Here is a 17,137-nt window from a genome sequence, read left to right as displayed (position 1 = left end):
ATTTTTTTAAAAATTAAAAAAAAAAAGGTAGCTTTTGCCTTCAAGTACAAAGCACCTCTGCCTTGCCTTCTGGTTACAGTTGAGTGGAATAAGCATTGCAGTTTGCAGGGCCTTTTCCTGATCTTTTTTCAGGTTGAAGCTTTATCTGTCGTGGGTGCCTGGGTTACTGATGAGATTTTACGTCCATTTTTGGAAGATAGGGCCGGGAGGAGAGCATTGGGTTCTCCCTTTTCCTGTAATAGATCGATGTTGCTGGCATGGGTTTATATGTAGTCGTATAAGAATAATGATGGCCAGCGGCACCTCTGTGAAGTGGAAGCTTTTATAATCATCTGCATTTTACAGAAAGGAAATTGAGGTGCAGAGATTTAAGTACTCTTGCCTGAGGGACTTAACCAGCTTTGGCTGGATTCCAAGGCAGGAGTTTTATCCGGGTGTGGGGAGTCAGTCAGCCCCCTGAGTGTGTGTGACTCTCCCAGGAGAGGCCTTCAGTGCCTTCGAAGTGTCGGAGGGGTTCATCTGGGTCTGGAAAAGGCTACCAGCTGCTCTTCTAGGGGATTTTCCATTTTGTCCCCTTAAGGAATTTTTGCTCATCAAGTTTTCCCGAGTGACACATTCTTTGTGCAAATTATCATAATTTTCCATTTCCCTTATGAGAAATTTTTGCTGTTGAGAAGTTTTCAGTCACCAAGTCTTGTAGAAAATGTCTGAAAGGTTTTACGGTGAATAGAAACAAAGAAACTCTGACTTTGTGGACATTTTCTTTCTTTCTCTCTTTTTTCTTTCCTCCCTCCTTCCCTCCTTGTTTTATTTTCTCAGTTTTAATATTTTAATATTAAAATATCAACATTTACAAATGGTAAAACAAAACAAACAAACAAAAAACCCAGAAAGGATACAGAGTGAAAAGTGTAAGTCCTTTCCACCCTTCCCCTGCTGCTCTGAGGGGATCCCCGTTACCACTTTCTTGTATGTCCCTCCGGAGATGTGGGCATTTTCTTTGAAACGTGAGTAAGAGGTAGGAATTCTCAGCCTGGGATGTGGTTTTGGACAAGCAGCATGGCCCAGCTTCTCCCAGGAAGGGTCGGGTACTAAATATTAAGGGACGTTGAGGCACTCGAGGAAGAGGTACTTAAAACCTTCAAAGGATGTTACAATATTCAGCAGGAGGGCCGCTTGCACAGGCTGCTCAGAAAGATCCACAGTAATTGCGTTGGATTCTGGGCACCAGCCAAATCCTCCTGGTGCCAGCGGGGGGTGACGTTGTCCCATTCTTGACGTCCTGAGTTGTTTTTCTGCTTCTGCTCTTGCCCTCTCAGCCTGTTTTCCATACTCATGCAGCCAGAGTGACCTTTCAGAAACGTGAGTCTAACCGTGGCTCTCTCTTGCTTAAACCCCTGGCGTGACTCCCATCAGCTGGGGATGAAGCTAAGTCCTGGTGTGATAGGTGTGGCCTCCAGCCTGTCCCTCCAGCTGCATTTCTCACCACTTTTTCCACTCACTTGTTACTCTCATGATGTGAAGCGTGCTGTTCGCCGCCGGCCCAGTCCCCAAGCGTGCACACCACTCTTTGTCATGCATCCACACCATTGCTTGTGCTGATCTTTACCTGGACACCCTTCCTGCCTTTGTTTGTATGTTTTTAGATGTACTAGGCACCACTTCCTTCCAGGTTGGCACTCAGTGGCACCTTTCAGCTCTCATCAGTGGGGAGTGACAGTCTGGGTCTTTCTCTCTGGGGGAAGGTCCTCGAGAGTGGGTGCCCAGACAGCCTTGGCCTTACTCCCCTTGGGGCCGCCAGCTCCCAGCAGGGCACCCGCACTAGGTAGTGCTCTGCAGTTGACTTTAAAGTACTGTCCACTACCCTGTCCCCTCAGCCCACCACATGCAAAGATTGGACCCCGAATCCATCTGTATTTAACCTGAGTGGGTGATTCTTCCCAGGCTTTCTGCCCTAAGTCACACAATCACAAAGACCTGACAGCAGAAGTTTGAAGCCAGGTGGGAACAAAGTCCATGTGCTTTTTTGTCACATTGGACCAGAGTGTGGCTACTTTGGTCTCCAACTGCCTTCCCGAGGCCTTGACCGGCTGCCTTGTCCAAAAGGAGCCATGCGATTCACTGGTAAAGGGACTTCACTGGGATAACCTGGTTTGTTTTGTTTTAATTAATTCATTTTTTCCTTGTTTGTTTCACTGTGTATCAGTCACAGACTTTGTTAGAGAAAAAATATCTAATTCTACTTTTGCCAGTATTTGTGCACTACTCCCTGTTTTTTATCTTCTTTAATCCTCACAGTCATTGTGTATATGGTGGTTCTCCAGTTTAATGGGTGAGCAGTCTAGAACTCAGGGAAGCTTGCTTGAGCCCCCCTTGGTAATACTGGAGCCAGGATTCAAATGCATGTGCTTGGAGTCTGAGTCCATAGGTCTTGTCTCTTCTTTATACAGTAATCTCTCCCAGGGTGGTCCCATTCCATCTTGTGGCAAAGACCAGAATGAAGTGAAGAGATCTGTTCAACCACCTCTGCTGTTGACATCTCAACTGTAATTGGCCAAAACAGAACTCTTGCTTTCCTCCCGCTAAACCTTTGCTCCCACAGTCATTCCTCACCTCAGTGAGTGGCACTGCCACTTGGCCAGGCTAAAACCTTGGCCAGGTTTCTCAGGCTAAAAATTTTGGTGTCATCCTTGACTCCTTTCTTTTCTCACAACCCACATCTACTTGATTAGCCATTATGTTGGCTCCACCAAAACGTACCCCTAATCTGACTACTTCTCTCCACCTCCGCCTTGGTGGAGGCCACCTCCCTCTCTTGCTTCTTTCCTGGTGTTCCTGTGTCCACGCCTGCCCGCTTGCAGTCACCCTTCTGCTCTCAACCCTCCTAGGGCGCCCCACTGGCCTCTAAAACCCTGAGGGATCTCAGCCTCTCCTGCTGCCCACCTCAGCGCTTCTCATCCTCCCACTCGCTTCCTCCTTTTCAGGCACGCCGGCCCCTTTTGCCAAGGTCACACCCGTCTTAGGACCTTTGCATTTGCTCTACCTTGTACCTACTGTAATGGTCCCTGGGCTTATGGTAGCATGGCTCACTCTTCATTCTGGTCTTTGCTTAAATGTCACCTCCTCAAGAGAGGTCCTCCTTGACCCTCCTCTTAGATAGTTAACAGCCTCTGCCTTGGCTTGCTTTGGTTTTCTTCACAGCACTTAGTATGTGACATTATGTATTATATTGATTTATTACCTGTCTTCCCCGCTAGGCTCAAAGTGAGAACACTGTCCCTAAGGTGAGCACAGAGTAGGCACTCATTAAATGTTTGAGAAATTCTTTGGTCTTTGTTTATATCTGTTTCTTAATTTATGGACGGAGGACCCCTAGGGGGAATGCAGTAAGTATGAGTAGTTGTGCAGCTGTATCACACCACAGATCTTCTGTAGATTAGGGGAGATTTATCACTCACTTACATAGAACTGTTTCTCAAATACATATTAATGCTGTTGTGATTAATAGACTGGAGATTCATTTTTCATAGTGGTTTTTGTCTATAGTTTTTCAGTTAACAAGCACCAAAAGTACAATGATCATTTCATGAGGGTCCACAGAATATTTTGACCTTGAGTTGGTCATATTCAACAAGGCCAGGAATTCATTCTATACCAGGCCTGTTCCCCAACTTGATTTGAGGGCGAAGTCCTAGGGTAGGTGCTATAAACAGCTGTAAGGAAGAAGCAAGAAGTCGGCGTACCCAGCAATGAGTTTATTGAACTTGGTAGGGGAGTCCACCTACCAGTATAATTTCAGGCTGTGTCCATGTACCACCACCACTCAGGGAGTACTGGGCAGAGGGGAGCAGGGGGGACGTTGGGAGAATGATCAGACCCCATGCCAGTCCCACATGTTCTGATTTTGTCTTTTTGGTAGCAAGGCCCTTGATTTATCCCGCGTCAAGCTTCAAGAGTCCCCAGAGCAAGTACTAGCATGATGGGTTCTAAACTGGCACAGGGGGGCTTCCCTGGTGGCGCAGTGGTTGAGAATCCGCCTGCCAATGCAGGGGACACAGGTTCGAGCCCTGGTCTGGGAGGATCCCACATGCCGCGGAGCGACTGGGCCCGTGAGCCACAACTACTGGGCCTGCGCGTCTGGAGCTTGTGCTCCGCAACAAGAGAGGCCGCGATAGTGAGAGGCCCGCGCACTGCGATGAAGAGTGGCCCCCGCTCGTTGCAACTAGCGAAAGCCCTCGCACAGAAACGAAGACCCAACACAGCCAAAAATAAAATATAAAAATAAATAAACTGGCACAGGTGCTGGGATACAGGACACACTTTCTTCAGGGCCAGCCAGCCTTCCCGCTCAGCCACGTTCCTAGAGCAGTGGGGTCCATCGGGGGTCAGGGAAAGGGATGTCCACTCCCTCTTCAGAAGTGTGGTTAAATTTAGAGATAGTACAAGTTGTATAGTTTGAAAAGCAAAGTCAGTAGCACAGTTTAATTTTATATTCAGACATTACTTTTAGATTTAGAAAAAAGTCAGTGTTTTTTATAACACAAACTTCAGCAAAGCAAACGGTACTGAATCTTGGCAGGGTGCATTCTGTAGAAGGAAGCAGTGCTTTTCAGGGTGGGGGCCACTATTCAGGAGAAGATGAAGCGTTTGGGGCTGTTGGGAAGGGCTGAGTCAGGTTTGTGTGTCTCTACAAAGTGGAAATGGACTTTAAAAGTTTGAGAAACACAAGCTTAATAGAAGAGCTGTGTTTGCTGGGCGAGGAGGAAAGTTCCAGTATGGTTGGTTTTGTTGATATTTGCTTCTCTGCGACGTTGCGCTGAAAAGGGACGGGTTGTCACAGCAGGTGGGTTGGTGGAGTTGAGCAGGCAGCTGTCATGTTTGCAGGGCTGGCCTGCTGGGAACTCCGTTCCCTTGGCCTGAGTTGGTGTATGCCAGGCTGTGTACACGAGCCACCAGTATTTCTGGAAAATCAGGAACGCTGATCCCTGTCACCCGCTCTCAGGTGCCTCGAGGCCCTTGGGTGGCTGTCTCCTGTCCAGGCCTGCAGCTGGCACAGCCTGTCCCGGGAGCTGGGGACTGTTGTTCGTCAAGATTGGCGGGCGTCTCCTGGTGGTAGGCCAGTTGTTTCCTGGCTAATGGTTTCCCTCTGTGCAGCAGTTTGGAAATGCATGCAATTCAGCGCTTGCTAATAACCTGGGCAATATTTCATGTTTGACAGGTGCCCATTTGACTCTGAGATGGAGCGTTGCTCTGTGGACCCACTTAGAGCTCTGGGCAGGTGCTCCAGCCTTCAGCCAGGAGCACCCTTGGGGTTTATGGAACAGTTGTTCAATATGAAGTGCTTCCCTGACAGAGAAAATCGCTCTGAGTGGTTCTTGCCCAGTGCCCCCTGTCTCTTCATGTTAATTGGGCTCCGGGATTTTTCCAGACTGCATTTAGAAGGAATAATGGGTTGTGATTACAACATCTAAACAAGGTTCAAGTCACCAAGTAGTTTTTGAGTATACCCGAGGTGCCCAGCATAAAAGGATACGTAGAAACCATCTGATGTGGTCTTTGGCCTAAAAAAATAGAGTCAGCATCTCTGCTTCCTGGTAACAGTCGTTTGCTGAGTGCTTACCACATGCCAGGCACTGGGCAGGCCCTCTGCTTATGTTACCTAGCTTAATCCTGTAAAGAACGTGGGAAGTAGTCCCACTGGCTCCACTATGCCAGAGGAGAGCTTTGCTGTAGGTCACCTGCGGGTGTGGTAGGTGGCAGGACCTGGAGGTGAGCCTACTTGGCTTTGGCCCCAGAGGCTCTGCTGCCTCCGCGGTGCCGTGCTGCCTCTCAAGTCCTAACTGTTGGAGGCAGCAGGGCGGAGCTTGGGGCCTGGTGTAGCCATGCTCTTAGATTTTAGGTGGTTGGACTGTGCCACACGTGGTGCCGTGCCGCCTGGTGTGTTGAAGACCCGCCATAAATGCCATTTTGTTCTTACTGTGGGGATCTGGGATTCAGGTTTTGTTGAATTGAGCAGAGTGGATTTCACGACCCAGGGAGAAACTTTTCTCATGGCAGCAGTCTGTGTGTGGATGTCTTGGATCCGAAAGGCAAATGAGAGGGACTGTGTTTTCTCCGGCGCTCCCCCGCCCCCCGCCCCGCACTCCTGTCCACCTTTGTGGCTCTTTCCCCTCCTCAGGGCAGCCCTGGCCAGAGCGTCTGGGAACATGGTTGGAAACACCCCATCTCTGCACGGATTGAGTGTGGCACTTTTACCTCACTTTTTTCTTATTACAAATTTTGTTAAATTTTGAAAAATGTTCCCATATAAAAGTATATGAAATGCACATATTTAGTTTAAATAATAAATTTAGGTGTATCCAAATAAAGAAATAGAGCACCCCCAGTATCTCAGAAGACCCTAATTGCTCCTCCTCCCATCCAGAGAGAATTGTTACCCTGAAATTTTTTGTTAATCATCCCTTTTTCTTTACAGTTTTACCATCTGTATCAGTTATCTCTTGCTGTAAGCAAACCACCTCAAAACTTAGTGTCTTTAACCATCAGCAGTTTATTATTTCTCCCCATTATGTGGGTCGACTGGGCAGTTGTTTTTGTTCTACAAGGTGTTGAGGTCACTCGTGTGCCAGCATTCAGCCGGTGGCTGGGCTGGAGCCCTGGTGCTGTCAGCTGGGGCATCTCAGCTCTTCTTCAGGGGCCCGTGCACATTGGTGTCTCCTCCAGGGCCCCTCCATGTGTCCTCTCCCCCCAGCAGGAGCGCCCGGGCATCCCTGCAGTGGGGTGGCTGGGTTCCAAGAAAGCAAAGCAGAATCTTCCAGACCTCTTAAGGGCCAGGCCTGGAACTGGCACAGAGTCACTGCATCCTGTTGGTCAGAGTCATCCCAGGGCCACCCCGGTTCAGCTGGAGTCTCACGGCAGGTGTGGTCGGATGGGAGGGATTGTTGGCGGCCGTCCTCAGAGACTGCGCCCACGGTGCCCACACATACACATCCATGTCCGTGTTGCCTGTTTGTATCCACACTGCGGGGCTTCCCCAGGTCCCTCACGTTTTCGTGCCCAAATGAATTCCTTGTGAGGCTGGCCAGGGCTTGTGTCCAGCTAGGCTGCTTGTCCTCAGGGGAGCATCCCACCTCTGACACCGAGGTCTGCCCCGTCAATCAGGGATATGGATCGAGCAGACAGCAGTGTCATGGAAGGTGCCCGCTCGGAGGCCGGAGTTGGTCGGAAACATGAGGGCTTTGGGCTCGATGGGCTCTGCGGTCTAGTTCTGTGTGAGTTTTCTGTTGTGCTAAGTTTAGGGGGTCTTTCTTAGAAGCAGCTTTAACTAAGGCCCACACGTAGCACCCTTGAAGCAAGATGAAACGAGCAGGAAGGGACCCCACTCTCGTGCTTAGCGGAGGGCACCGCACACCACGGGTGGGCCGGCGGAACCGCACTCGATCCCCACCGTGGGTAATGAGCAGCGGGCTGGCTGCTGATCTTGTTGCTGTGTTCAAGTCCCCTCAGACAATGCCCCCTCCTTGCGTGCACTTCGCCGCCCGCCCCTGGGGCCCCCACGTCCCTCTGTGTGGCCCAGGCAGGTGCATCCTGCCCCACGCGCTCACCTCTTTTCCTGGTCCCCTCTAAGCTTGGCCAGATCCTGGTGGGTTCCTTTCACTGTAGGGTATAAAAGAGGAGACAGGAGACAGTCAGAGGACTGCATGCTCATTCTAGAACAACAGTTCACCTAGGTTTGGAGGTGGGGCACGGCCTGCTTCTAGCTCAGCCCCTCTGAGGGGAGGACCGAGCCGGCTGGCCTCTCACCGGCTCACCGCACCGTCTTGGGGAGAAGAGAGGGGCTGTTGGAGCTTTGTAGAGGCAGGCAGCTGGGGGAGGTGAGTGGGTGAGCACTGGACGACAGCCTGGAGGCTCTGAGCTCCACTGCCCCTGGGGGCTGTGCGGTTATAAAATCCACGGTGCTGCTGACAAGTGACACCATTTAGCATTCGGCAAGCCCCCCAAGGGCCCTCACACCCCCTGGGGGTGCCGATCACAAGATGGGGCTTGTGAGTGCATGTTTAAGCGCTGTTTATCTGTTTGTGGGGATGGCCTTTTTTTTCCTTTTTCCTTTCTTCTAGTTCCTCTCCCTACTTCCCCTATCCTTCCCTGCTTCCTCCTTCCCTTTTATCCTTGTGTGTTTTCTCTCTCGTCCATTTCTTTCTTTGATTTTGTCAGAACAGATGCTCTTTTAGGACTGTTTCTCTTGTTGGAACAGCTTTGGAGGCTTCAGAGGGATTCCAGAAGCCTCTGGTGTTCTCCCGACACCCACATTTGGGGAGGAGCCCACCTCTGGGCGGGGTTCTCGCATCAGAACACTGCAGTTAGCTTTGGGTGGAAAACATTACTCGTGGCGCGCAGCTGCTCCCCCGTGTGGGGCGGGGAGGGGCTGGAGTGCTGGGCCACCACCCACCCCCTCACAGGGACCTGTACCAGCCTTCTCCCAAGGCCTCTGGAAGTGAGTGCACCCCGCCCCGACGTGTCCCCGCCGAGGGCTCGTCTCGGCCTTGGTCCCAGGCAAGGCCAGTAACCACCTGACCTTGGAGCTGGCAGGTCCCTTCCACCCTGTTGGCCAGGAGTCTTTTCTCATGTTTATCTTCCCAGCAAGTCAGATTGCTTTCTGGCTGGAGGGTTCTGCTCTCAGCAGGCTCCAGCCCAGGGGCCTGGGAACAACTCTGTACCTCTGGGGGGGGGGGCGGGGGGGGAGGGGGCGCAGGGCATGGGTGTTCAGCCAGTGCTCCCCAGTTGTTTCTGAGCCTGGGAGGTACTTCCTCCCAGTTCACTTCTTGGGTTGGCTCCTGGTGAAGGTGAGGGAGCCAGGCCCACTGCCAGGAGGGAAGAGTTTGGATCTGATTGGAAAGTTCTGAAGGGGATTATTCTGCAGCTGATTGAGAAGGCACCTGTGGGCCCTGGTGGTCCCTCCCTTTCTGCACTTGGCGGGTATTTCACCTGAGGACAAAGAGGGTGAACTGGTGCTTGGAACTCAGGGGCTGCCCGTGCACATGTGCACACATTTGTCTGCTCACGTGGCTTTTTCCACAGCAGAGAGAAGACAGCTCAGGTCGGTTTGGCCCAGGCCTCTCCTTGCCACCTGCCTTTGGTTCCATTTACACCTTGCCTGTGTGTACCCCCTTTAGGTCCTAGGCCTAAGTGCCCCGCCCGCCTGTTTAACCCTACAGGTTGGACACTGGTTCTTTTCCATGTCCTCCAAAACTTCTCTGTTTTAGCTTTGACCTGCTCAGGAACAGAACAGCCGAACTTCTCCCTTGCATCCCTTGAGGTCACGAATGAGAACTTGCTTTTTCTAGGGACTGAAGACCTAGAGAAGGATGCCTTTATGGGGTGTCTTGGTAAGAAGTAGCCTTTGCTCCGGCGGCTCCGTGCTGTGCCGGCTGGTTTGTCACCGAGCAGGTTGTTCAGCAGACGCAGAGGGCCCAGCCACCTTGCGCCTGACCTCTTGACTCCAGGGCTGGCTTCCGGCTCTCCCCTGCTTATACCTACGAGCTTGAGCCTCAGCCACTTATGATCTGAGCGGTCCAAGAAGCTGTGCCTCTGGCTGGGAGCTTGTGTGTGGAGGCTGGGACCAAAGGACAGTCCTGGGGACGCTGGAGGGAGACAAAGGGTATTTTCAAGTCTCCAGCAGCAGCAACTCTGAACTCATGACTCAGGGGCTGGCACCCCATGGCACACGGCCTGTTGCCACTGCCTGTCCCCCCTTACTTGATGGAGCCCTACCCACCTACTCGGTGACTTCTCCCAGTTCAGCAAATACACCCTTCCACTTGTGAAAAGTTTCCAGACACCATGGGTGGGTGGGCTTTGCATCCTTCAAAGCCGATCTGTGCTGGCTAAGCCACGTGCGCGGGGGCGTGGCTTTCGTTATGTCTCATCACAGCCAGACAGCCATACATGGTCACTGCAGCTCCAGAGCTGCAGCGCGGTGACTCAGCCCCGAGAGGCTGATGTAACGGGAACAGCCGGAGCCAGTGAGTGGCTGCTGAAACCTGGAGGCCGAGAGCCTCCCAGGGTCATGCTCACCTGGCCAGAAACCACCTGGGGCAGCTCTGAGCAGACCCAGGCCTCAGAAGAAAGGTTCTAGAAGAACTGGAAGAGAACCCCCTGCCACTTATCAGATTCCAGGCCAGGGTGTGACAGCCCAGCCCGGTTGGATCTATGTAATGTGGTCCCAGGAGTGGGCACTGACGTTTACTTAGAAATGGGTTCTTTCTTGAAAGGAGAGTCTGCTTCTTTTCCCTAGAAAATGCCGATCCTGAGACTGACTCTGGTGTGGTGTTGAGGGGGAGGGGAGAGCCGTTTTAGATACTTACTTAGTCCTGGCTTGTGCAGTTCAGGACGATTTGGCACCAGGCCTTGGCGTTTTTGTGAGCATTTTTACTTGAGACAGTTGTGGAATTTCCAAGCAGCAAGTGAGGCCTTTGACAGAGAAACTGCAGCAGGCCAGCAGCTCCTGGGCTCAGGATCAGAGTTCATTCTTTCCCCAGGGACAGCCTAGAGAGGTTTCTGGAGGCAGAAGACTCACCAGCTCTTGGGTAGTTCCCTGAGCCCATAAATCAGAGGTGGGGGAAGTGGGGGAGAGATGGATCCTCACCCCCGAGGGCCAGGCTTTGCCGAGGACAAGGCAACCTGCACAGACCCCTGTGGGTGCAGCGGGAGAGGGGCTGATTCCTGAAATGCTGGATGATGAAACGTCTGCCTTCCCAAGCGCATATTTCACCTGTACATGACAAACTGAGAAAAATAGAAACAAAATAGAAAGGTTTTCATGAAGCCACATGTATCCAATCGAAAGATCTTTTAGTCTAAGATTATGTCATGCATTCTTTTTGTAAAACAAAAAGTTAAGCGACCATGTCTTTTTTTTTTTTTTTTTTTTGAAATGCTGACAGTAATCAGTGTTTTGTGTGTGCTTGGTTTTTGATATTTTAATGTCATTACCTGGCAAGGCACAAAGGTGGCTGTTTTGTGTTGGTCCCTCCATGCTTTTTGGGTTTTGGAACTTTCCTGACCAGTTAGCCCAGGAATCTAGAAGCCAGCCCCTGGTCGGTCTGGGCCTGCAGAGGCACCTGCCCTTTGCGGATTTGGTTCCACCCTCCCACCCATCCCCCTGCTTCTCACCTGGGGGTGCTGGGATTGCTGCTGGGGCTGGTTGGTGTCCTCCCTCGTGCTAACTCGAGGGCTCTGTGGCTTTCCCCAGCCATGGATTTTCCCCAGCACAGCCAGCATGTCTTGGAGCAGCTGAACCAGCAGCGGCAACTGGGGCTTTTGTGTGACTGCACTTTTGTGGTGGATGGTGTTGACTTTAAGGCTCACAAAGCAGTGCTGGCGGCCTGCAGCGAGTACTTCAAGATGCTCTTCGTGGACCAGAAGGATGTGGTGCACCTGGACATCAGTAACGCGGCAGGTACCCCACTGGGTCCAGGGCCGAGCTTGTGGCGGGCCCCGTGCCACGCGAGGCCCTCCTTTGAGCAGCACCTTCCAGCTGTGGGGTGCGCCAGACCTCCCACACAAGACTCGGCCATGAGTGCGTGGGTACCAAGTTCTTACCACGTTTGCGGGGCCTCTTTTGACTGGGAGCGGGGTGGAAGGGGAGAGCTGGCAGGAAGGGCTCATGATAAGCTCCGGAGGGAACACAGGACAAGCTCATCAGGAGGGACAGAGAGCGGGAGGGCTCTGAGCCCTGGTCCCTTTCCATTGCTGAGTCAGTCCTCAACCCCCTACCCCAGTGCTCACCTTGATGGGAATGGCAAGGGTTGGGATCGGGAGGGGTGTCAGGAAGGTCTTGGGATTGAGGAAGGAGCTAACTGGTCCTAGATTCAGGTTCCCAACCCAGAATGGCGTGCCATGCCACCAGAAGTTTGGGCAAGGTGTCGTTCCCCCATTTTACACATGCGGAAACTGAGGCCCAGAGAGGTCAGGTGACTGGCCTGGAGGTCAGGTAGAGAGTTTGTGGCAGAGCCCTGATGAAAGCCAGTGGTGAGAGACTCTGTCCTCTGGTGCTGAAGTGCAGTGGATGGGCAGAGAGTGTTCAGGGTGGGCACTCACACCCTCCGCCCTCTATGGGTGTGCTTCTTTTTGGAGGCTGTTGTCTGGGTTGAGAATCCCCAGGTTGCCCGCCTCTCCACCGGCGCAGGAGATGGGGAGACAGTGGGCCTGCCACCGCCACTCTGCTTTTCACAAATCCCTGGATCCTGCCACGGAGTGGAGCAGCTGGACAGGCTGCTGGTGCCAGGCCTCGAGGTGGGTCCGTCATGGCTGTCTGTGTCCTTGGCAGGCCTGGGGCAGGTGCTGGAGTTTATGTACACGGCCAAGCTGAGCCTGAGCTCTGAGAACGTGGACGATGTGCTGGCTGTGGCCAGCTTCCTGCAGATGCAGGACATCATCACGGCCTGCCATGCCCTCAAGTCACTGGCTGAGCCGGCTGCCAGCCCTGGGGAGACTATGGAGGCCTCGGCCTTGGGAGGTAAGATTCTTGGCAGGCTGTTCCTGAGCAGGTGGCTTTTGATGGGAGCTCTGCCCCCGCCTCTCTCTGTCACCTCTTTGGCCTCGCCTGTGTTGTGGGGAGCTCGTGGGGAGGAGCCGCAGCAAAGTCTGAGAACGCCTCTCAGAGGGGCCCCCGGCTGCCCTCCCTGCCTGAGGGCACCGGCAGCCACGCCTGGCTCAAGGCCTTTGCACAGGACTTCCCTCTTCCGGCAGGTCTCCTCTCCCACACCCTTCCTCCTGCTCCTCTTAGTGCCTCAGGAAAGCCCCCTGAGGCCCAGTGTGGGCCAGATTCCTCGTGGCACACTTTCAGAGAACCACGCTCCTCTCCTTGTAAGCACCGATCTCTGATGAGCGTCATTTCACGTGTGACGACTGTCTCCCCGACCAGTCTGCGAGCCCCATGGGAGCAGCAACCATGACTGTTGTACCCCAGGCCCAGCGGCAGCCTGGTGTGATGTCGGTGCCTATGAATAATCTGTTGAATGAGCAAACCAACAAACCGCTACTTAGATGTATCCCCAGGGAGGTCTGGAAGAGCTGGCACGCTCTGGGCTACCTCACCCCGCCAAGTGGTGGACACTTGATGGGAAATGGCAGGTCTGTCCTGTTCCATCTCCAGTGGGGGACAAGAGAGCCAAAGAAGAGAAGGCTGCTGCCACTACACTGAGCGAGCTGGACGTGGCCAGGAGCAGTCCGCCCACGGGCCTGGGCCGGGAGCCCAAAGAGGAGCGGGGCGGCCAGGCCGAGAGCACGGCCAGCGGTGAGTTGTGCTGCTGAGGACCTGGCTGTCCATCACCTGCCGGCGGCGTGGGCCCCAGCGCAGTGAGCAGCTTTCTCAGGAGGCTCCTGGGGGAGGGAGGGAGGGAGGCACAGGCAACTGCATCCCTTGAGCTCAGGTTACCCAAAACCACCGCTTATTTTTTCTGGGGCATCTGTTAAAGCCAGAGCAGAGGCTCAAGCGGCCCGAGCTTGGATGTGCTCCCCCCACCCCCGGGGCCATAGCCGCTTCCAGGGGTCTGGTCCAGGAGAGCCGACCGGCCCCTGGACAGAGGGTGCCAGTCCAGCCCCGGATGCCCCCACACCTCTACCCCAGGTGCAGAGCAGACGGAGAAGGCCGATGCCCCCCGGGAGCCTGTGGAGCTCAAGCCGGACCCCACAAGTGGCATGGCTGCTGCTGAGGCCGAGGCTGCCTTGTCAGAGAGCTCAGAGCAAGGTACCCTCCGCCAGCCGGGGCGCCCGCCCTCACGCAGGCATCCCCCACTCACACGTCTTCCCCCCCCCCCGCCCCCCGCCAGGGGCCCTCTCTTCCTCCCTTAGCTGATCTCACTGTGAGTCACTCACATCAGCTTTTGGGCCGACATCTTTCCTCATTCTTGAATTTTGACATCAGTTTCTTGGTTGTACACCCTGGCCATGCTTCCCTTTAGCACAGAAGTGTCCTTGTCGTAGTACTGGCCCTGCTGTTTTTCCCTGGGCTGAGCACCGTGGCGGAACTTGGCCGCCCATGGCACCCACCCCAGCCCCCGCCCCCAGTGCTTGTTGGCTGACAGCACCCTTCCCACCTGTGTCCCCAAATACGGGGCCCCCGTTGGACTGAGGCCCATCTGCATCCTCCAAGCGGCAGCTGTCCCGGTCATTGGTCTCCCCTGGGCTTGCCCTGGCGGTGCTGGGGACCATTTATCTGCGGCTCCCAGACACTGCCCTGCCCCTGCGAGGCGCCCACGCAGAGAGAGGGTGTGTGCAGAGATGAGCCGTGCCCAGGCCTCACTTGGCCAGTTGCCAGGTCGGTTTCCTCAGTACTTGCCCTTCTTGTGGCAGAAATGGAGGTGGAGCCAGCCAGGAAGGGAGAAGAACGAGAGGAGGAGGGCGCCGTGCCCGCGGTGGTCAAGGAAGAGGGGCCGCCGCTGGAGAAGGGCGAGGCTCCCGAGGAGAGCGAGGAGTCGGCCAGCACGGACTCGGGCCAGGAGCTCGGCGCGGAGGCGCGGGGCCTGCGCTCGGGCACCTATGGCGACCGCACGGAGTCCAAGGCCTACGGCTCCGTCATCCACAAGTGCGAGGTGCGCCGCGGGCGGTGGCGGCCCCGCCCCGGCCCCCCGCCCGGCGCCGCCCCTGACACCCAGCCCCCTGCGCCCGCAGGACTGTGGGAAGGAGTTCACGCACACGGGCAACTTCAAGCGGCACATCCGCATCCACACGGGCGAGAAGCCCTTCTCGTGCCGGGAGTGCAGCAAGGCCTTCTCTGACCCGGCAGCCTGCAAGGCCCACGAGAAGACCCACAGGTAGGCCCCGCGGCCGCCCCCCATGCCCGCCCGCCCCGGCCCCGCGAGCCCCGCGAGCCCCGGGAGCATCCTGTCCCCGCGTTCTGCCGCCAGCCCGCTGAAGCCATACGGCTGCGAGGAGTGCGGCAAGAGCTACCGGCTCATCAGCCTGCTGAACCTGCACAAGAAGCGGCACTCGGGCGAGGCGCGCTACCGCTGCGAGGACTGCGGCAAGCTCTTCACCACGTCCGGCAACCTCAAGCGGCACCAGCTGGTGCACAGCGGCGAGAAGCCCTACCAGTGCGACTACTGCGGCCGCTCATTCTCCGACCCCACGTCCAAGATGCGCCACCTGGAGACGCACGACACCGACAAGGAGCACAAGTGCCCTCACTGCGACAAGAAGTTCAACCAGGTGGGGGGAGCCGGCCCTGGGCCCCTGTGCTCCGGCGGCTTCCGTCTCGGGGGCCCGGGGGGCCTAGCGGGGAAGTAGGTGGTGTTGGCTGAGCAGAAAATGACCCTGCCGGGTGGAGCTCTTGACTGCTCTGCCTGACTGCTCTGCCGAGCAAAGTGGGAAGGCAGGCTGGGGGGACGGGCGCGGGCCAGGAAGAACTGAGGGGGGTGGTTTTCCCATTTCCCCCGGCCTTGAGGAAAGGGGGAGCCCCGCACAGGCCCCCGGGAGGACCGAGGATCGGTGGTTCCCTGCCGTCTGATCCCCTGCCTGGGCGCAGGTGGGGAACCTGAAGGCCCACCTGAAGATCCACATCGCCGACGGGCCCCTCAAGTGCCGGGAGTGTGGGAAGCAGTTCACCACCTCAGGTAGGGCCCGGCTGGCCCCGCCCCCGGCCCCGCCCCCGGCCCCGGGCGCCCGTGCCAGGCCCACCCTTCGGTCTCGCCACAGGGAACCTGAAGCGGCACCTTCGGATTCACAGCGGTGAGAAGCCCTACGTGTGCGTCCACTGCCAGCGGCAGTTCGCTGACCCCGGCGCCCTGCAGCGGCACGTCCGCATCCACACGGGTGGGTGAGCGGCCCGGCGGCGCCCGGGTGCGGGCACAAGGGAGGAGAGCAGGCGCCAACACCTTCCCGTCCCCTGCCTCCATCCCCAGGTGAGAAGCCATGCCAGTGCGTGATGTGCGGCAAAGCCTTCACCCAGGCCAGCTCCCTCATCGCCCACGTGCGCCAGCACACCGGGGAGAAGCCCTACGTCTGCGAGCGCTGCGGAAAGAGGTCCTGCCCTTCCGGCCCCCAGCCGGCGCCCTGTGGGGTCCCAGCAGTCGGCGGGTGGAGGGGGTCAGAGAAGAAGCCCGGGGCTCGGTTGGTAGCCGGGCAGACTGCTCCAGCGCAGGTCCCGGGGTCCTCTCGGGTCTAGACCCTGAGGTGGGAGGCCCCAGCCCAGCACCCCGGCCCAGGCCTGGGCGGTTCTGTGCAAGCCTTTCCTTCTGGCCCTGCAGATTCGTCCAATCCAGCCAGTTGGCCAATCACATCCGCCACCATGACAACATCCGCCCTCACAAGTGCAGCGTGTGCAGCAAGGCCTTCGTGAACGTGGGGGACCTGTCCAAGCATATCATCATCCACACTGGTGAGTGCGTGCCACCCGCCTCTCTGTCCCAAGCCCTGACTCTGGGGCACATGGTGGGGTGGGAGGTGCTCCGGACCCCAGCCTTCGGTGCCGGCACTTGCTGAAGGCGGCCTTGAAAGCAGTTTAACTCCAAGGAGGGCCCCATTTTCTCAGAGCTTCTGGAAGGTGCAGGGGCCACTGGAAGCTTCCCTGTGCCTCAGGTGGCCGCCCCAGAGCTCTTCCTGCTGGAAAAGACAGGGCTGCGGGGGAAGCTGGAGGCCACTGAGGTCCTCCCCCCCTGCACCCCCCCCCCCCAATGGCAGGAGAGAACCTTGCCTCCCCCCCCAGGAGAGAAGCCTTACCTGTGTGACAAGTGCGGTCGCGGCTTCAACCGGGTGGACAACCTTCGTTCCCATGTGAAGACTGTGCACCAGGGCAAGGCAGGCATCAAAATCCTGGAGCCAGAGGAGGGCGGTGAGGTCAGCGTGGTCACTGTCGATGACATGGTCACGCTGGCCACTGAGGCACTGGCGGCAACGGCCGTCACTCAGCTCACAGGTGCGGACCATCACTCAGCTCCCAGGGCAGCAGGGGGTGGTCACAGCAGGGGTTGCCTCTGGGGTGGCAGCAAAGGGGCAGGTGAGTCTGGTCTCAGGCTCTGCCGATGCCCCCACAGTGGTGCCAGTGGGGGCGGCGGTGACCGCTGATGAGACAGAAGTACTTAAAGCCGAGATCAGCAAAGCTGTGAAGCAAGTGCAGGAAGAAGGTGAGAGGGGCCGC

General features: G+C 56.0%; 1 protein-coding gene across 7 annotated transcripts in view; it reads left to right on the top strand.

Annotated features, from left to right (window-relative positions):
* ZBTB17 (zinc finger and BTB domain containing 17) overlaps positions 1-17,137 on the top strand; it is a 31,490-nt gene that overhangs the window by 12,611 nt on the left and 1,742 nt on the right. For 2 of the 7 annotated variants that reach the window (XM_036851662.1, XM_036851671.1), the window contains 13 exons: positions 11,252-11,458; positions 12,329-12,517; positions 13,157-13,297; positions 13,631-13,750; positions 14,356-14,594; positions 14,674-14,816; positions 14,910-15,210; positions 15,527-15,614; positions 15,697-15,813; positions 15,903-16,023; positions 16,248-16,378; positions 16,706-16,915; positions 17,034-17,123. In XM_036851662.1, coding sequence (XP_036707557.1) covers positions 11,252-11,458; positions 12,329-12,517; positions 13,157-13,297; positions 13,631-13,750; positions 14,356-14,594; positions 14,674-14,816; positions 14,910-15,210; positions 15,527-15,614; positions 15,697-15,813; positions 15,903-16,023; positions 16,248-16,378; positions 16,706-16,915; positions 17,034-17,123 — 2,097 coding nt within the window. Of the gene's footprint in view, positions 1-11,251; positions 11,583-12,328; positions 12,518-13,156; positions 13,298-13,630; positions 13,751-14,355; positions 14,595-14,673; positions 14,817-14,909; positions 15,211-15,526; positions 15,615-15,696; positions 15,814-15,902; positions 16,024-16,247; positions 16,379-16,705; positions 16,916-17,033; positions 17,124-17,137 lie in introns of those variants that run through there. The other 5 variants (XM_036851715.1, XM_036851699.1, XM_036851689.1 and 2 more) reach the window with 5 other exon arrangements.

Source organism: Balaenoptera musculus, chromosome 1 (genome assembly GCF_009873245.2).
Source record: "Balaenoptera musculus isolate JJ_BM4_2016_0621 chromosome 1, mBalMus1.pri.v3, whole genome shotgun sequence".
NCBI lineage: Eukaryota > Metazoa > Chordata > Mammalia > Artiodactyla > Balaenopteridae > Balaenoptera > Balaenoptera musculus.
The sequence above is the reverse complement of the archived record's forward strand: the minus strand, read 5'-3'. Positions and strand labels throughout refer to the sequence as shown.